General features: G+C 47.0%; 1 protein-coding gene across 1 annotated transcript in view; it reads left to right on the forward strand.

Annotated features, from left to right (window-relative positions):
• RECQL4 (RecQ like helicase 4) overlaps positions 1–13,345 on the forward strand; it is a 249,361-nt gene that overhangs the window by 191,081 nt on the left and 44,935 nt on the right. The window contains exon 20 of the mRNA XM_086966354.1: positions 12,635–12,797. Coding sequence (XP_086822480.1) covers positions 12,635–12,797 — 163 coding nt within the window. The remainder of the gene's footprint in view (positions 1–12,634; positions 12,798–13,345) is intronic.

Below are 13,345 nucleotides of genomic sequence, written 5' to 3' on the forward strand. Positions count from 1 at the left end.
TCCTCGATGCCTGCAGGATAGCGTCTCTGTCCCTAAAGTTAAAAAGCCGTGCGATAATAGGGCGAGGGAAGGCGCCTGACTTCGGCGGTCCCCCCGGTATCCTGTGGGCCCGTTCCACCGAGAAGAATTTACTTAAGCCTCCGGGCATCAAGTTCTTAAGCACCAGGTCCTCCACGAAAAGTTCCACCGAGTCCTCCTCGGCCTTCTCCGGGACCCCAGTAATGCGGACATTCTGGCGTCGCGCACGGCCTTCAAAATCGTCCAGCCGGCGCGCCAGCATACCGTTAGCCAGTTTCAAGTCACGCATCTCCGTCTGTATATCCGACACATCAGTGGTCAGGCTAGTCGTCTTAAGGTCCAGCGACTTGACCCGGTCGTTGGTTTTCCCGAGGTCAGTTCTGATGAGGTTCAACTCAATCTTCAGGGAGTCGACCTTACTGGACAGTTCCTCTCGGAGAGTATGCATTTCTGATTGCACTCCCGTGATTGCACCCATAACGTCCCGAAGCGTTATCTCAGAGTCCTCCGGCGATCGATCCCTAGTCGGGTCTTTAGCACGGCCTGCCAGAACCGGCGAGCCCTTCGACTGGGAGAAGCTCTCTGGGATGGTAGATTGGGACTGGGACGGTTTTCTGTTGACCCGTTGGGACTTGCCTTTGTCCAGGTCCCCTCTGCCCGCCATATTGGCGCGTCCAACAAGATGATCAACAGGGACCAAGAAGTCCAGCGGGAGATGCGCCACACATTTAATGATGCTGCCAGGGTCCGATACACCAACCGAGTCTCAGGGAGTTCAGATATCGGAGTCACACACCGCAGGGTCCAGGCGTAGACAAAGGAGCGCCCACATGGGAGCACCGCTGCGCACCACAGCAATAGACCAGTGGCACGGGCGGAGCCACCGAGGCCCGTCGAGCTAACGGGGTCCAGGAATGTCCGATTTTCACTCCGAAAGCGGGCGCCGCATCAGGACCCACTCAGCAATCGATTCCCACAATTGTGGGACAGGATAGGCATCAGGATTATTGCGGAGGATCGGGAGGTCTTCGGAGCTCCGAGCTCACGCGGCCATCTTGATCGCCGGCGAAGCTCCTCCCCCCATCAAGTGATTCTTTTAACCTATATTAAGGTGCTGCAACCAAACCTAACCATAACTTCATTTTAACTGTTTCAATGAATGTATGGCTTTTTGATGCTACCGCGTCCCCTTTTAGTACTTGAGGTTTGTCGAGGAAACAAACACTACCAGTACAAAGTGCTACCCTTCGGACTCAAGTCCACACCACAAGTCTTCATCAAATGCATGGCAGTGGTGGTGGCTTTTCTTCACGAAAAGGGACTCTTCATCTATCCGTACCTGGACGACTGGCTCCTAAAGGGTCCATCTCCGGTACGGGGAGCACACGATCTGCAACTTTGCCTACACCAGTTGCACCGGCTCGGTCTCCATGTAAACCTGGAGAAGTCAGTCCAGCGGCCGACACAGTCCATCCACTACCTAGGCTCCGTTCTGGACACAAAATTGGGAAAAGCGTTTCCTTCGGAGGAGAGACTTTTTTCCATAAGACAGAAATGTGGGATTCTGCTAGAGTCTCTGTTTCCAACAGCCCGACAAGTAGCATCCCTGCTGGTTTCCATGGCGTCCTGCATTTTTCTCATCCCAAACGCCAGGCTGAGAATGCGGCCTCTGCAACAGGCTCTCGAAGACCAGTGGGACCAAGCGACAGGGTGTTGGGAAGATCGTATCACTCTTTCCCAAGCAACGAAGGATGCCATCAAATGGTGGACTCGGACGAGGAATGTGCTGGTGGGAGTGCCTTTTCACCAATCTCTTCCGTCCCAGTCTATAGTGACGGGTGCCTCTCTGCAAGGCTGGGGAGCGCACATGGGTCCGCTTCAGATTCAGCGTCAGTGGTCTGCGCAGGAGCAGACATACCACATCAACATGCTGGAACTCAGAGCGGTATTTCTAGCTCTCAAAGCTTTCTTTCCAGCAATCGAGTCCAACTCAGTCCTAGTTCAGACGGACAATACGACCACCATGTTCTATCTGAACAAACAAGGAGGTACGCGGTCACGCCCACTCTCCCGAGAGGCTCAAACCATCTGGCACTGGCTTGTCTCTCGCCGCCTCTCAGTAGTGGCGGTGCACCTTCCAGGCGAATTGAACGTCAAAGCAGACGCACTCAGCAGGCACTTGGAAGATCAGCCAGACTGGGTGCTAAACGACGAAGTGGTAGAAGAGCTTTTTCGTTTCTGGGGTCGTCCGGCCATAGACTTGTTTGCGGACGACGAAAACGCAAAATGCCACGCCTTCGCGTCCAGGTTCCACCGGCCAGGGACGCAGGGGAATGCTCTCCTGATGGATTGGTCGGGAACATTCGCTTACGCTTTTCCTCCCCTGGCTCTGATTCCGAAGGTAGTGTCCTCAGATCAGACATGGAGATGATCTTGATAGCTCCGGATTGGCCTCGGCAGTGGTGGTACCCGGACCTTCTGCATCTGTCTGTGTGTCCACACAGACGACTTCCTTGCAGGCCGGACCTGTTGAGCAAGATGAACGGGAGGATACTGCATCCCAACCTCCCATCACTGAACCTAACAGCATGGCTCCTGAGGTCCTGCAATATGGACATCTGAACTTGCCTCACAAATGTATGGTCATTTTAAAAGAGGCTAAGAGGCCTTCCACGAGAGCGTCCTATGCGTTCAAGTGGAAAAGGTTTTACATATGGTGTAGGGATCATCACCTGAATCCTACTTAAGGGCAGGAGGAGGTAATTCTGCCATACCTCCTTTCCTTGGCAACTTCTGGATTGAAATATGCTTCCATTAGAGTGCATCTGTCAGCTATAGTAGCGTACAGGAAATCGCCTAATCAGATTTCTTTCTTTCAGGTTCCGGTGGTTAAGGACTTCCTCCAGGGGTTGAAAAAATCTATCCCCCTGTGCGAAATCCTTCTCCTCCTTGGGAATTGAACCTGGTTCTATCCAGGTTAATGTCACCTCCTTTCGAACCTATCCACAAGGCCTCTTTGCAACATCTATCTTGGAAAGCAGCCTTTTTAGTGGCAATCAGGTCAGCGAGCAGAATAAGCGAGATACAAGCGCTCTGTGCGAAGGAACCATATACTGTTTTCCATCACAATAGGGTGGACCTGAGGGCCCATCCATCCTTCTTGCCTAAGGTGGTTTCTGATTTTCATATAAATCAGTCCATCTCCCTCCCTTCTTTTTTTCCAAATCCAGCGACCCCAGCAGAGCGGTCATTGCACTCCTTGGATTTAAAGAGAGTGCTCAAGTTCTATTTGGAAAAAACCAAGGGAATCAGGAAGGCGGATCAGCTGTTTGTGAACTATGGTTCAATGAGAACGGGCTTTCCAGCGACCAAGAGGTCCATCTCTAGATGGATAGTCTCCTGCATTAAATTGCCCTATCAGCTTGCAGGCAAGCCTTCATTGGTGTCACCCAAAGCACATTCTACCAGAGGGAAAGCGGCCACAGTGGCCTTCTTGCACAACATTCCAATGTCAGAAATATGCAAGGCTGCAACCTGGAAATCAGTTCATACCTTTACGAGGCATTACAGTCTAGAATCTGATTCCAGGGCCAATACTCAAGTAGGACATGCCTCCTTGAGGAATCTGTTTGGGTAGCCTATCGCCTGCTCAGGCTTGTTGATGAGATTACTGTCTTGTTATTCCTTTGCCCGCAGGGATGAGGAGAGGCTCGCTATTCTATTCTAATGCTTATGACTATTGATGAGGATCCCCTGGAAGAGAAGGATTAGTTACTTACCTGTAATCCTAGTTCTCTTCCAGGGGTATCCTCATCAATAGTCATAAGCAACCCTCCCGCCTCCCCGGGCAAAGGACATTCTTTAATAAGGAGATATTGTTAACCTATTTGTTACTTGGGTTTTTCAGTCCGTGTAATTGTCCTTGTTTTTAAACCCCCGAATGTTTTCCTCAATGTTTATGGCCCTCCAGTGGGCTCCAGGAAAATTACACGCACCCCACAGGAGGTTAGCAATTTGGACTACAATACCCAGAATACCACGGATTGGAAGGTGGTTACAATTGAACAGGGTCAAAATATGTTTGTAGTCCGTTCCGTGTTTTGTGACTTTCCCCTCCCTATGATTAAGATGGAGGTGCATTGAAACGCAAATCAGTTGGAAAGTGAGCCAGTTGGAATTAATAAAAGGAGTTTCTCTGTTGAGTGGCGTCTCTGAGCTCAGGGGCATTCGGGAGGAATGTTTGGACACGGCGGCCTCGGCCGGGGGAGATTGCACCGCCTGATGAAGCAGACAGGTCTGTGTGGCTGTTCAAAAGACTACAGCCACCTTTCAGCACAGAGGGATTTGTCATTAAAAACCGGAGCATTGGGGGGAGGAGCCAGGTCGTAGACCAAGATGGCCGCTCGGGCTCCCAGCTCCGTCGGCCGCCGTCTCCCACCATCATATCCAGCTTTCTAGCAAGCGCCCTTACTATGCTCCCGCACGGCCGAGATAAAGCGGCGCTGATCCATGCGCGCCCGAGTGCTCTGACGGCTTCCTGGCCGGAGATGTGTCGTCTTGAAGATTGCGGCCCGCCCCTGACCTGGAACCGGGGTCTAGGGTGCTGAAGTGCCCGGCCTCGACTTCAACAACAACGGCAGGGTGTATGGCGGAAGTACCGGTCTGGGGAGATGGGGACTCGGATTTTCCCGATTTTGACGGCGATTCTCGCACAACATCACAGCAATGGTGAAATTTGATCTGCCGCCTCTCTGCGAATGCTCGAAGAAACAACCCCCCCCCCCCCCCCCCCCGCCCCTCCTCCCCGTTGGTGGCACTGTGACTGTATGCCCCGGAGGTGAGTGTATCCCAAAACCCCCGTTGAGATTATTTGCCGGCTACCTGACGAGCGGCCTCGGGACACTTTTCACCTAGTGAGGTGCACTCCGTGGTGGGAACGCCTTGCACGCAATGGTGCCTGAGAGGGTCTCGAAATCGATCCTTAATTGCTCTGCAGGGGCCACAAAAATGATGCGATCAGATACCCGGCGTGGATCGGCCTGGCGTGATGAAGCCCCGCTTGATGCTGGGACTGCCGCTAATGGGGGGAGAGAAAATGGAGCTGCGGTTGGGAGATGTCATGGCGGCCATTGCGGACTTGCATTTCGCATTGCAACACAAGATGGAGACCGTGGGGAGGGCCCTGGATGCCGTTGTGCGAGAGGGTCGTCTCGGTGGAGCGGATTCCGCCCCGATGGACGGACCACTAGAGGCTGTGGGGCATGGGGATTATTGGCAGACGGCTCATGAGTGTCCCCGGGACTTTGTGGTTTCGGGAGTACATGGAGGCAACTTGTGTGCCCATGCCCGACAGGGGGACAGCAATGCTGTGCGCAGTCCGGCAATTACAGCGGAGGCGGAAGAGCTTATGATGGTACTATTCCCGGGAGCCTTACCCTGTTCCAATAATCAACTGAACGACAGCGGCGGGCAGCGGTGGCGCTACGACATGTCCTTTTTACTTTGTTTTGGACTGGTGTTAAAGAGTGAGCGCCACCACTTGCGCTCCCTGACGGCCCTTGGGCATGTGGATGACTACGTCCTTCGAACAACATCACTGTATATTGCCGTACCTCAAGATGGCATCCTCGTCCCAGTCTGGTACTTTGACTCACTTACACCTGTAACAGAGGGTCTGGGCCGCATCCGTACTTTGGACCGGGCGGGCCTGGGTTAAGTATCGTAGTACTGTTTTTTTTGTGTGGGGCTAGTGCGGGACTTTTCACCTATGTCATTGTGGCGCTAACGGCAGGCTGGCGAAGATCGAACCCACTCAAATTACGTTTATTGTATTGCATTCCGTTTTCTGTATGGAGTGGGTATTCCCTGTGGTGGGGGAGGGGGAGTAGGTGTGGGCTGGGGGTCTGTCCTGGTGTCCTCCTCCGTTCTTTCTTTTTTCCCTCTTTTAGATTCTTCCTTTAATTTAGTTGAGCGATAGCTCTCTTCCTCTCTTTTCTAAATTTCGGGTTCCATATAATGGGCGACAGGCACGCTGCTGAGGGGGAGGCCGTAGCCGTAGGCAGGGGTGCAGGGTGGGGGGTTACGGGAGGGTACTACTGTTTTTCTTTTCCTTTTTCTGTTTCTAGGGCCCCTTTTTTCTCTCTTGTTTCTCTTGGCTTTCCCTTTATTCTTCTTCTTTTCCCTTTCTTTTGGGAAACCGAGCAGTAGGTTGCTCACCGTACGTTCTTATGGTTCGAATTACAAGGGTGGATGTTTCTCTAAAGTTTTAAGTTGCAGCGGGCATGTACTGCATTGGTGGGCGAACTGTACTGTTTATTGTCTATCCTGTTTAATATGCGCTAGCGCCAACGCCCTGCCTACATTAGTCCTGACTGTGAAGATCCTGATCACTGATAAACCCTTGCTTTGGTATTATTCGATTGTACGGCGTCGAATCCTATTCTCTCTTAAACTTTTAAAAGAAACCTCTTTAATCCTGGTACCTATATGTACGGACAATATCCTGAGCTACAATAGGGCATTTGGGAGGCGGAATGTTGCATACTTATGGCTTTATTGATTTGCTTTGACCGTCTCTGTATTGCTGGCCGGCCGTGATGGTTGTAGGCCCGTGATTGTAACTGTTTTACGTAACAATAAAGGTTTACCAAAAATAAAATAAAAATTAAAAAAAAGAAACGGAGCATTTTCCTGGAACCCACTGGAGGGCCATAAACATTGAGGAAAATATTTGGGGGTTTAAAAACTAGGACAATTACACGGACCCCACCGGAGGGTAGCAATTGGGACTACAATACCCAGAATACCACGGATTGGAAGGTGGTTACAATTGAACAGGGTCAAAATATGTTTGTAGTCCGTTCCGTGTTTTGTGACTTTCCCCGCCCTATGATTAAGATGCAGGTGCATTGAAACGCGTAAGGGACAAACGAATCAGTTGGAAAGTGAGCCGGTTTGAATTAATAGAAGGAGTTTCCTGTTTCTCTGTGGAGTGGCGTCTCTGAGCTCAGGGGCATTCGGGATATATATATATATATTTTCAAGGCTACCGTGACGTAGCCGAAACGCGTCATGCTGGCGACAAGGAGACAATAAACAACCTTTAATTTGCATTTGCAGCGCTGTGGAGTGGTCTGTACCTGTGGCTTTCTCTGTTCATGGAATGCTTTTCCTCTATCGAGACATAGCAGGAACTTGAATCGGATATATATATATATATATTTATTTTCCGGGGTCCCGCGCATGGGCGGGAATATTCGAATGCTTATGACTTTGATGAGGATACCCCTGGAAGAGAACTAGGATTACAGGTAAGTAACTAATCCTTCTTTCCGCCACCATTGCCGCGTCCATGTTTGTACACCATGCGGTGAGTGTCAGCACTTCCCCTGCCCCCCACTTCTGTGCAATATTTTGTTTAGCAATCATTATCCCCAGCGTGGACCAATCTTGCCCAGGGTGTGTAAGGTCATTGTGTTCCCACATATTAAACAAACATCTCCTGGGCTCTGGTGTCAACAACACCTCCGTTGACTGTGAAATCATCCTCATCACTTTTGCCCAGTACTCTTGAATCTTCGGGCAGTGCCATATGGTATGGTTAAAGGTACCCTCCGCCCGCAGGCAATATGAGTGTGAATACCTACCTATTATGTACAGGGTGACTCTGGTGTAGTAGGCCCGATGCAAAATCTTAAGCTGCACCAACCTAAGGCATGATGGAATGCCTAACTCTATCGGTGAAGCTAGCGCCTCCTCCCATGCCGTGTCGTCAATGTCACCTAGCTCGTGCAACCATTTTTTCCTAAGATTTGCCGTGGGATCTTGAAGGTTGTTAATTAATTTACGGTAAGTGAATGACGTGGCCTTCTTATACCTACATTTCGTCAGTAATCTATCATCGAGAGGTGAAGCCTCCGGGACCTCGGTACCGGGTGGTAATGCTGCTGTCAAAGCATGCCGTATTTGCGTGTACCTAAAAATTTCGGCGCGCGCTAATTCGTTTTGTTGCAGGCGTTCAAATTTTACAACTTCCCCCTTGTACCACATGTCCCCTACCGTGACAAACGTATCTTTTAATACCCCAAAAACATCTTGCAAAATTTAAAAGGGTGCTACAGCGAAACATGATACTTTTATAAGCACACCGAGGGATCCAGTGCTTTATTGTGCATACGTGGGAGCCTCTTGTACCCATCCACTTATGCTGATATCTCCCCTTTATGTCCCAGGAAAAACACTATGTCTCAGGGAAGGCTACACATCCAGGGAATACGTTTTTTCGACAGTCCTCTCAGTTTTTAAGTAAGGAACTTTTTTCCTGATGGTGTACATGGACATCGTACAAGCTACTTGGAAGACTACATGGGATAATGCCAAAGCTGCTTTAGTTGTACACTGGAACAATGCATTGAGCCTCTCGCATGTTTACTTGTCAGTCTTGTTTCTTTCCTTTTTTGGGAGTCAAAGTTTCCAGGCCGCCATTGGTATTTACATGAATCATCTGGATCACATGTATTCTTTACAAAAGGAGGGATTAAAGGACATTGTTATGGTTTTTTCTAAAATTATTATTCCCATTGTGGGTTTGGACCATTGTACTGAGTGCTCTGTTTAATAGGGGGTTCCAGCCATGGCTGATTCTCACATTAGATGGGTCACATGTAAAACATAGCTTTTGATAGCAGCAACCTCTGCAAACAGAGTACGCTGCAGGCTCTCCGCTGAGGAGATTTAGGCTATTTCTTTCATAAGTTTGGTGATACCTCCGCTCTAGTTCTCAACTGGGATAAATCCATCTTCCCATGTAGGGCGGGGATTCTACCCCAGGTTGACAGATGCAATCACATCATGTATCTCAAGGTAAAGCTTTAAGTATCTATGCATGCATGGTGAAACATTTTGCTAAGCTCGGAGTTAGATATTAAGCTTTTATTAGTTGCTCTCCATAAAGACCTACATGGATGAAATTATCACCCGATATCTACCTAGAGCAGAATCACCCTCTTTAAGATGATTTCACAGCCCTGCCTGTTATGTTCTGCAGGACTACCCATACGATGCTCTAGTACAATTTTTCAATTATATGTGCCAGTACTTCTGTGCCTTTCTCTGGGCCGGTAAAATTCCTTGGTTTGTATTTGTTAAATTTGGAGCATCGGCGCAGACAAGTTGCGTTAACAAAGGGCAGTCTCCCAGTGTCAAAGGATGGGCTTGGGGCTCAAGATTTTCAGGCCAGCTATCCGGCAGCACAGCTGCCCTGACAGGCTTACTGGCTTGCGGGGCACCATCTCTACCAGAAGGGGCTCCCTCAGACATAGCTGCAGGATGGGGCGCTACATCAACTTCTATTTTCGGGCTCTAGTCCCCTAAGGAAGTCTCCTTTACTGTTGTAGACTGGCATTAGTTGACTTAACAATGCTATCTTCTATTTTACACAGCCGCAACCCTTCGCTCAGACAGTACCTCTTTTGGAGCTACTGACTCGGGACGTTTCATGACAAGAGACCTCGTACCCTGGTGAGAATGAGGTAATCTATCCTCAGGGGGGTACCCTCTTGACCTTTCATGGATTAATGGCTCAATTTGGACGAGTAGGGGTATCCTTCTTACTTATGGGAGCGTAAATAGTGCTGAAAAAGCTGTGGTGCATACAGCGATTTGAGCCCACGACAAATGCAGTCCTCTATTCTTTGCACAGTCCGAGCTTAGTCACCTGGCTCTATTGAGCAATTCGTCAAAAAGCTTTCTGTTTTTTGTTGTTGTTTATGTGTTTTTACAGCAATTAATGGTGATCCGCAGAGCCCTGCAGGTCTCCATCCTTGTGATTTTGCCCAGTTAGAGTGAGTCGCAATTTGCAAACAACCAGATTAATATTAATTAGGTAGGTCGGATTGTACACACTCAGAAACCTTATTCTGAAAACATCCTACTACCAGGAAGGTCGGTTTGCAAAATAAGATTCTGGGTGCCACTTTTTGCTACTTGAATAATAGTACATCTAGCCCTAAATTTCCTACTTTCAATAATGCTATGAGTTTGTAAAAGATATACAGGTAAATTAGATAATCTTCTTTAACTATGTTACGAGGAAGGTGGAAAAAGGTGCCTTACATGCAGAGCTAATACTTAGCGACACAGCTTCAAATTATGGTGGGATGGTTATTTGATGAGGGGACTGAACATCAAACGTACAAGATGTCTGTGGTTGTGAAATGAAATGTTAGCTGTGATGTTCCGGACTTTGGAGGGGCTTATTAAGTAAACAAGAATTAGGATGAAAGCAGCCCAATGGAGGAGGATGGTAGCGCTGCACATAATTAAGGTGCTGTAAGAGCTTTTATGGCCTCTACATGAATTCAGCCAAATCGCGAAAATCCTGGGTGTAGGAGAATTTTTAATATGGTGCACCTATACACAGGTGCGGAAATCATAACATTTAGTGTTCGCATTGCCCTCGACATAATTTGTCCCAATACAAAAGAATACGAAGAGCAGTGGAAAATATCTGGTCCAGTAGGAGTCGCACACCAGCACCATCGGGTTCACTAATTGTGTTGTTGGGTGTGTCTGTGTACAATGTAGCCATAACACCACTGTACACAGCGATCAGAAATGGCATTCATGAAAAAGATCTATATGATAAAAATAAATTGATGAAGGTTTGTGGAGAGACCATGACAGACAGAGCCAGTTATCTTGGAATGTATCTTGTAATGCCAGATTCCAACTTATATATTGGCATATTTTACATAGAAGCCATGGAATCTTACATATATCACATATGATGAAACAGGACGGTCTGCTGCAATGTCCCAAATGTCAAGCCTAAATGATGTGGGAGCAAAATTGGAAATCTGTGGGAAACGCATGTAAGTAAATCACAAATTTATCATTGAGAATAAATTTGGAGGCATTTCTTTATCAAAACTAAGGATTTTTTAAAAAGCTGCAGAATTTACATTGTTGTAGGGCAGGAAGGTGAATAGATATTCTCTAGATGTCCACATGGACATCTGCATTTCTCTGAATGGACGGCTGCAGAGGAAGTAAATATGAAATTGTTGTGTAGGGATATAAAATTGACTGAAGATGTGCAAGACTGGCAAACTTTTATGCAAGAACTGACTCGCCCTGAGGGTGAGTACCGTCTTGGTCAAATTAAGAATTTGCCTTTGTATTGTAAATATACAAATTAAATATTGCAATGATGACAATTACTATTGATACAATTTTTAACTAATTTGTAGGGTTGTTTAATCTACACTGTCAAAACATGTAAGAAATTGCAGACTCTTGCAAAACACATCTGTTGCACTTAAGGAACTACTGTAAACCTATCTAGTGAGACCACTAAGCAACTGTACAATGTATTAATACAATTTCATTTATTACAGTTGAAACTCGCTAAAGATAATTTAGTTTCAAAAGTCTGCTTGCCTGATCATTTGAAAAACACATCTTCAGAGCCAGAAATAGTGCTACTCAATCTGGTGTTTCGATTTGAAGACGCTTTAGATTTTACATTGACAGATTGAAAGAGTTATGCTAGTCTTTGAAACTATTTGTCAACTTTGGTAGTTCTGTAGTAAGGTGGACTGTTTCTTGAATTCTTGATTGACACTCCTTTCAGGTAATTCCTCTTTTTACTGGAATTCACCGACAAGCTATCAAACCAAAATAGCGTCTATTACCTATCAGATGTATGACCCTATTTACATCAGTGCAAGACAGCCACCTGGTCTAAAACTCTGTAAAACTATGCTTTGGATTCTAGTTCCAGGCTATAATACAATTTGGTCAGGCCTGCAGGTGATCTCAGCAGACATCTTCTGATCTGTATTCATTCCAAATCCCAACTATAATTTCATGTAGTTGAATCTTCCCATTGGTTGGACCGAAGGGAGTGGGCCATCGGAATGTTAGTTAATCACAGTATTAATACTTGCATCATTAGTCCTTCACCGTCCGAGCCTTTACTCTCTACATTCTAATTTTTTTCTATTGGTTAATGAAAAGAGAACAACATTTGACTGGAGCTGCTTGAATTTAAGAAGTGGAGCCTCAAGGAAGGAGAGATGGCATCTAGCCGGCTTCTTGTTATACGGCTTTTAAGCATTTTAATTTCTAAAGCATCTAATCTTTGGCACTATCCGATGGGATGACTTTCTATTGGTGTGCATGAGGAATGGTAATACTAGAAATACAAGTGCTACTATATTGAGTAACTAACTTTGATTTGTTTCTCGTTTTTGCTTAGAGATATGAACCAACCATTTGGCTGATTGTGCTCCTCAGACTCCTAGTGTTGAGGCAGTGGGGCTTTACTTTCAACACTTATTCATGTTTGCACGAATTGCTTTGTAGGATGACATGTGTAATGTTTTGTTTCACTAATTACTGAATAGAGTTTCTTTTCTAATATTTTGTTACACTAATTACATTGTAGGACTTATTTTGTAATGTTTTGTTATACTGATTACATTTTACGATTTTTTCCGTGTAGAGTTTTCTTTGTACCTGTAATTCTTTGCACTGAGTATGTTTCCCGAGGTAACCACCTTCTCCAACCTCTGACGATTGTCACTTTGTTTCTTTCCTCTGGTTTCTGCGGTAGGGGGAAGTGGATGACTGTGAGATGATGGATGTACTAGAGCAGTGTGAGGAACCGGCCCGACTGTCCGAGACCGATCTTGGAACACAACCGAGGGTCTGCTACAAACACGAGCGGACCATCCCCATTGAGGCAACAGTACAGGCCATGGATGTCCGAGAGGAAGGTGAGAAGTGTGCCTGGCCTGTATAGTGAACAAGAGACATGATTTATAGAACACAGCACACTAGGTGCCAGAGTTTAATTTGGCAGATTGAGATGGAGGGATACAGGTGGCCGGAATTAACGTTCTCGGTTGTTCATATCCGAATACCTAAATCTGGCTGATATCATTTATAATTCCCAGAATGGGTAATATTATGTAGACCCAAGTTCGCTGGGTCCTTTTCTGTGTTGATAAGTATTCTGGGGGACAAGTCTTGCTCTGAGAAAGTGGTAAATGAGAGCGAGGTGCTATGCGGGTCGCTGCAGGATAGTCTGGGTTTGCTGGGGGAAGCATTTCTGGCAAAGGAGGCAAATGTTAGGGAGTCGGCAAGGGAGTAGCGAGAGCTGGGAACAAGAAAAGATCTGCATGTTGTCGTGATTTAGATCCATCTCTCGCCCTTTCCATGTGTAAATTGCCTCTTGCCTCAGTCGTATATACTATGTGCAGGTGAGCCACATTAGAAGTATATTTTATGAGCACTACACTCATTTTCGTTGGTTAGACCTCTA

The sequence above is a fragment of the Lissotriton vulgaris genome, chromosome 4_1, assembly GCF_964263255.1.
Source record: "Lissotriton vulgaris chromosome 4_1, aLisVul1.2, whole genome shotgun sequence".
In the NCBI taxonomy this organism is placed as follows: Eukaryota; Metazoa; Chordata; class Amphibia; order Caudata; family Salamandridae; genus Lissotriton; species Lissotriton vulgaris.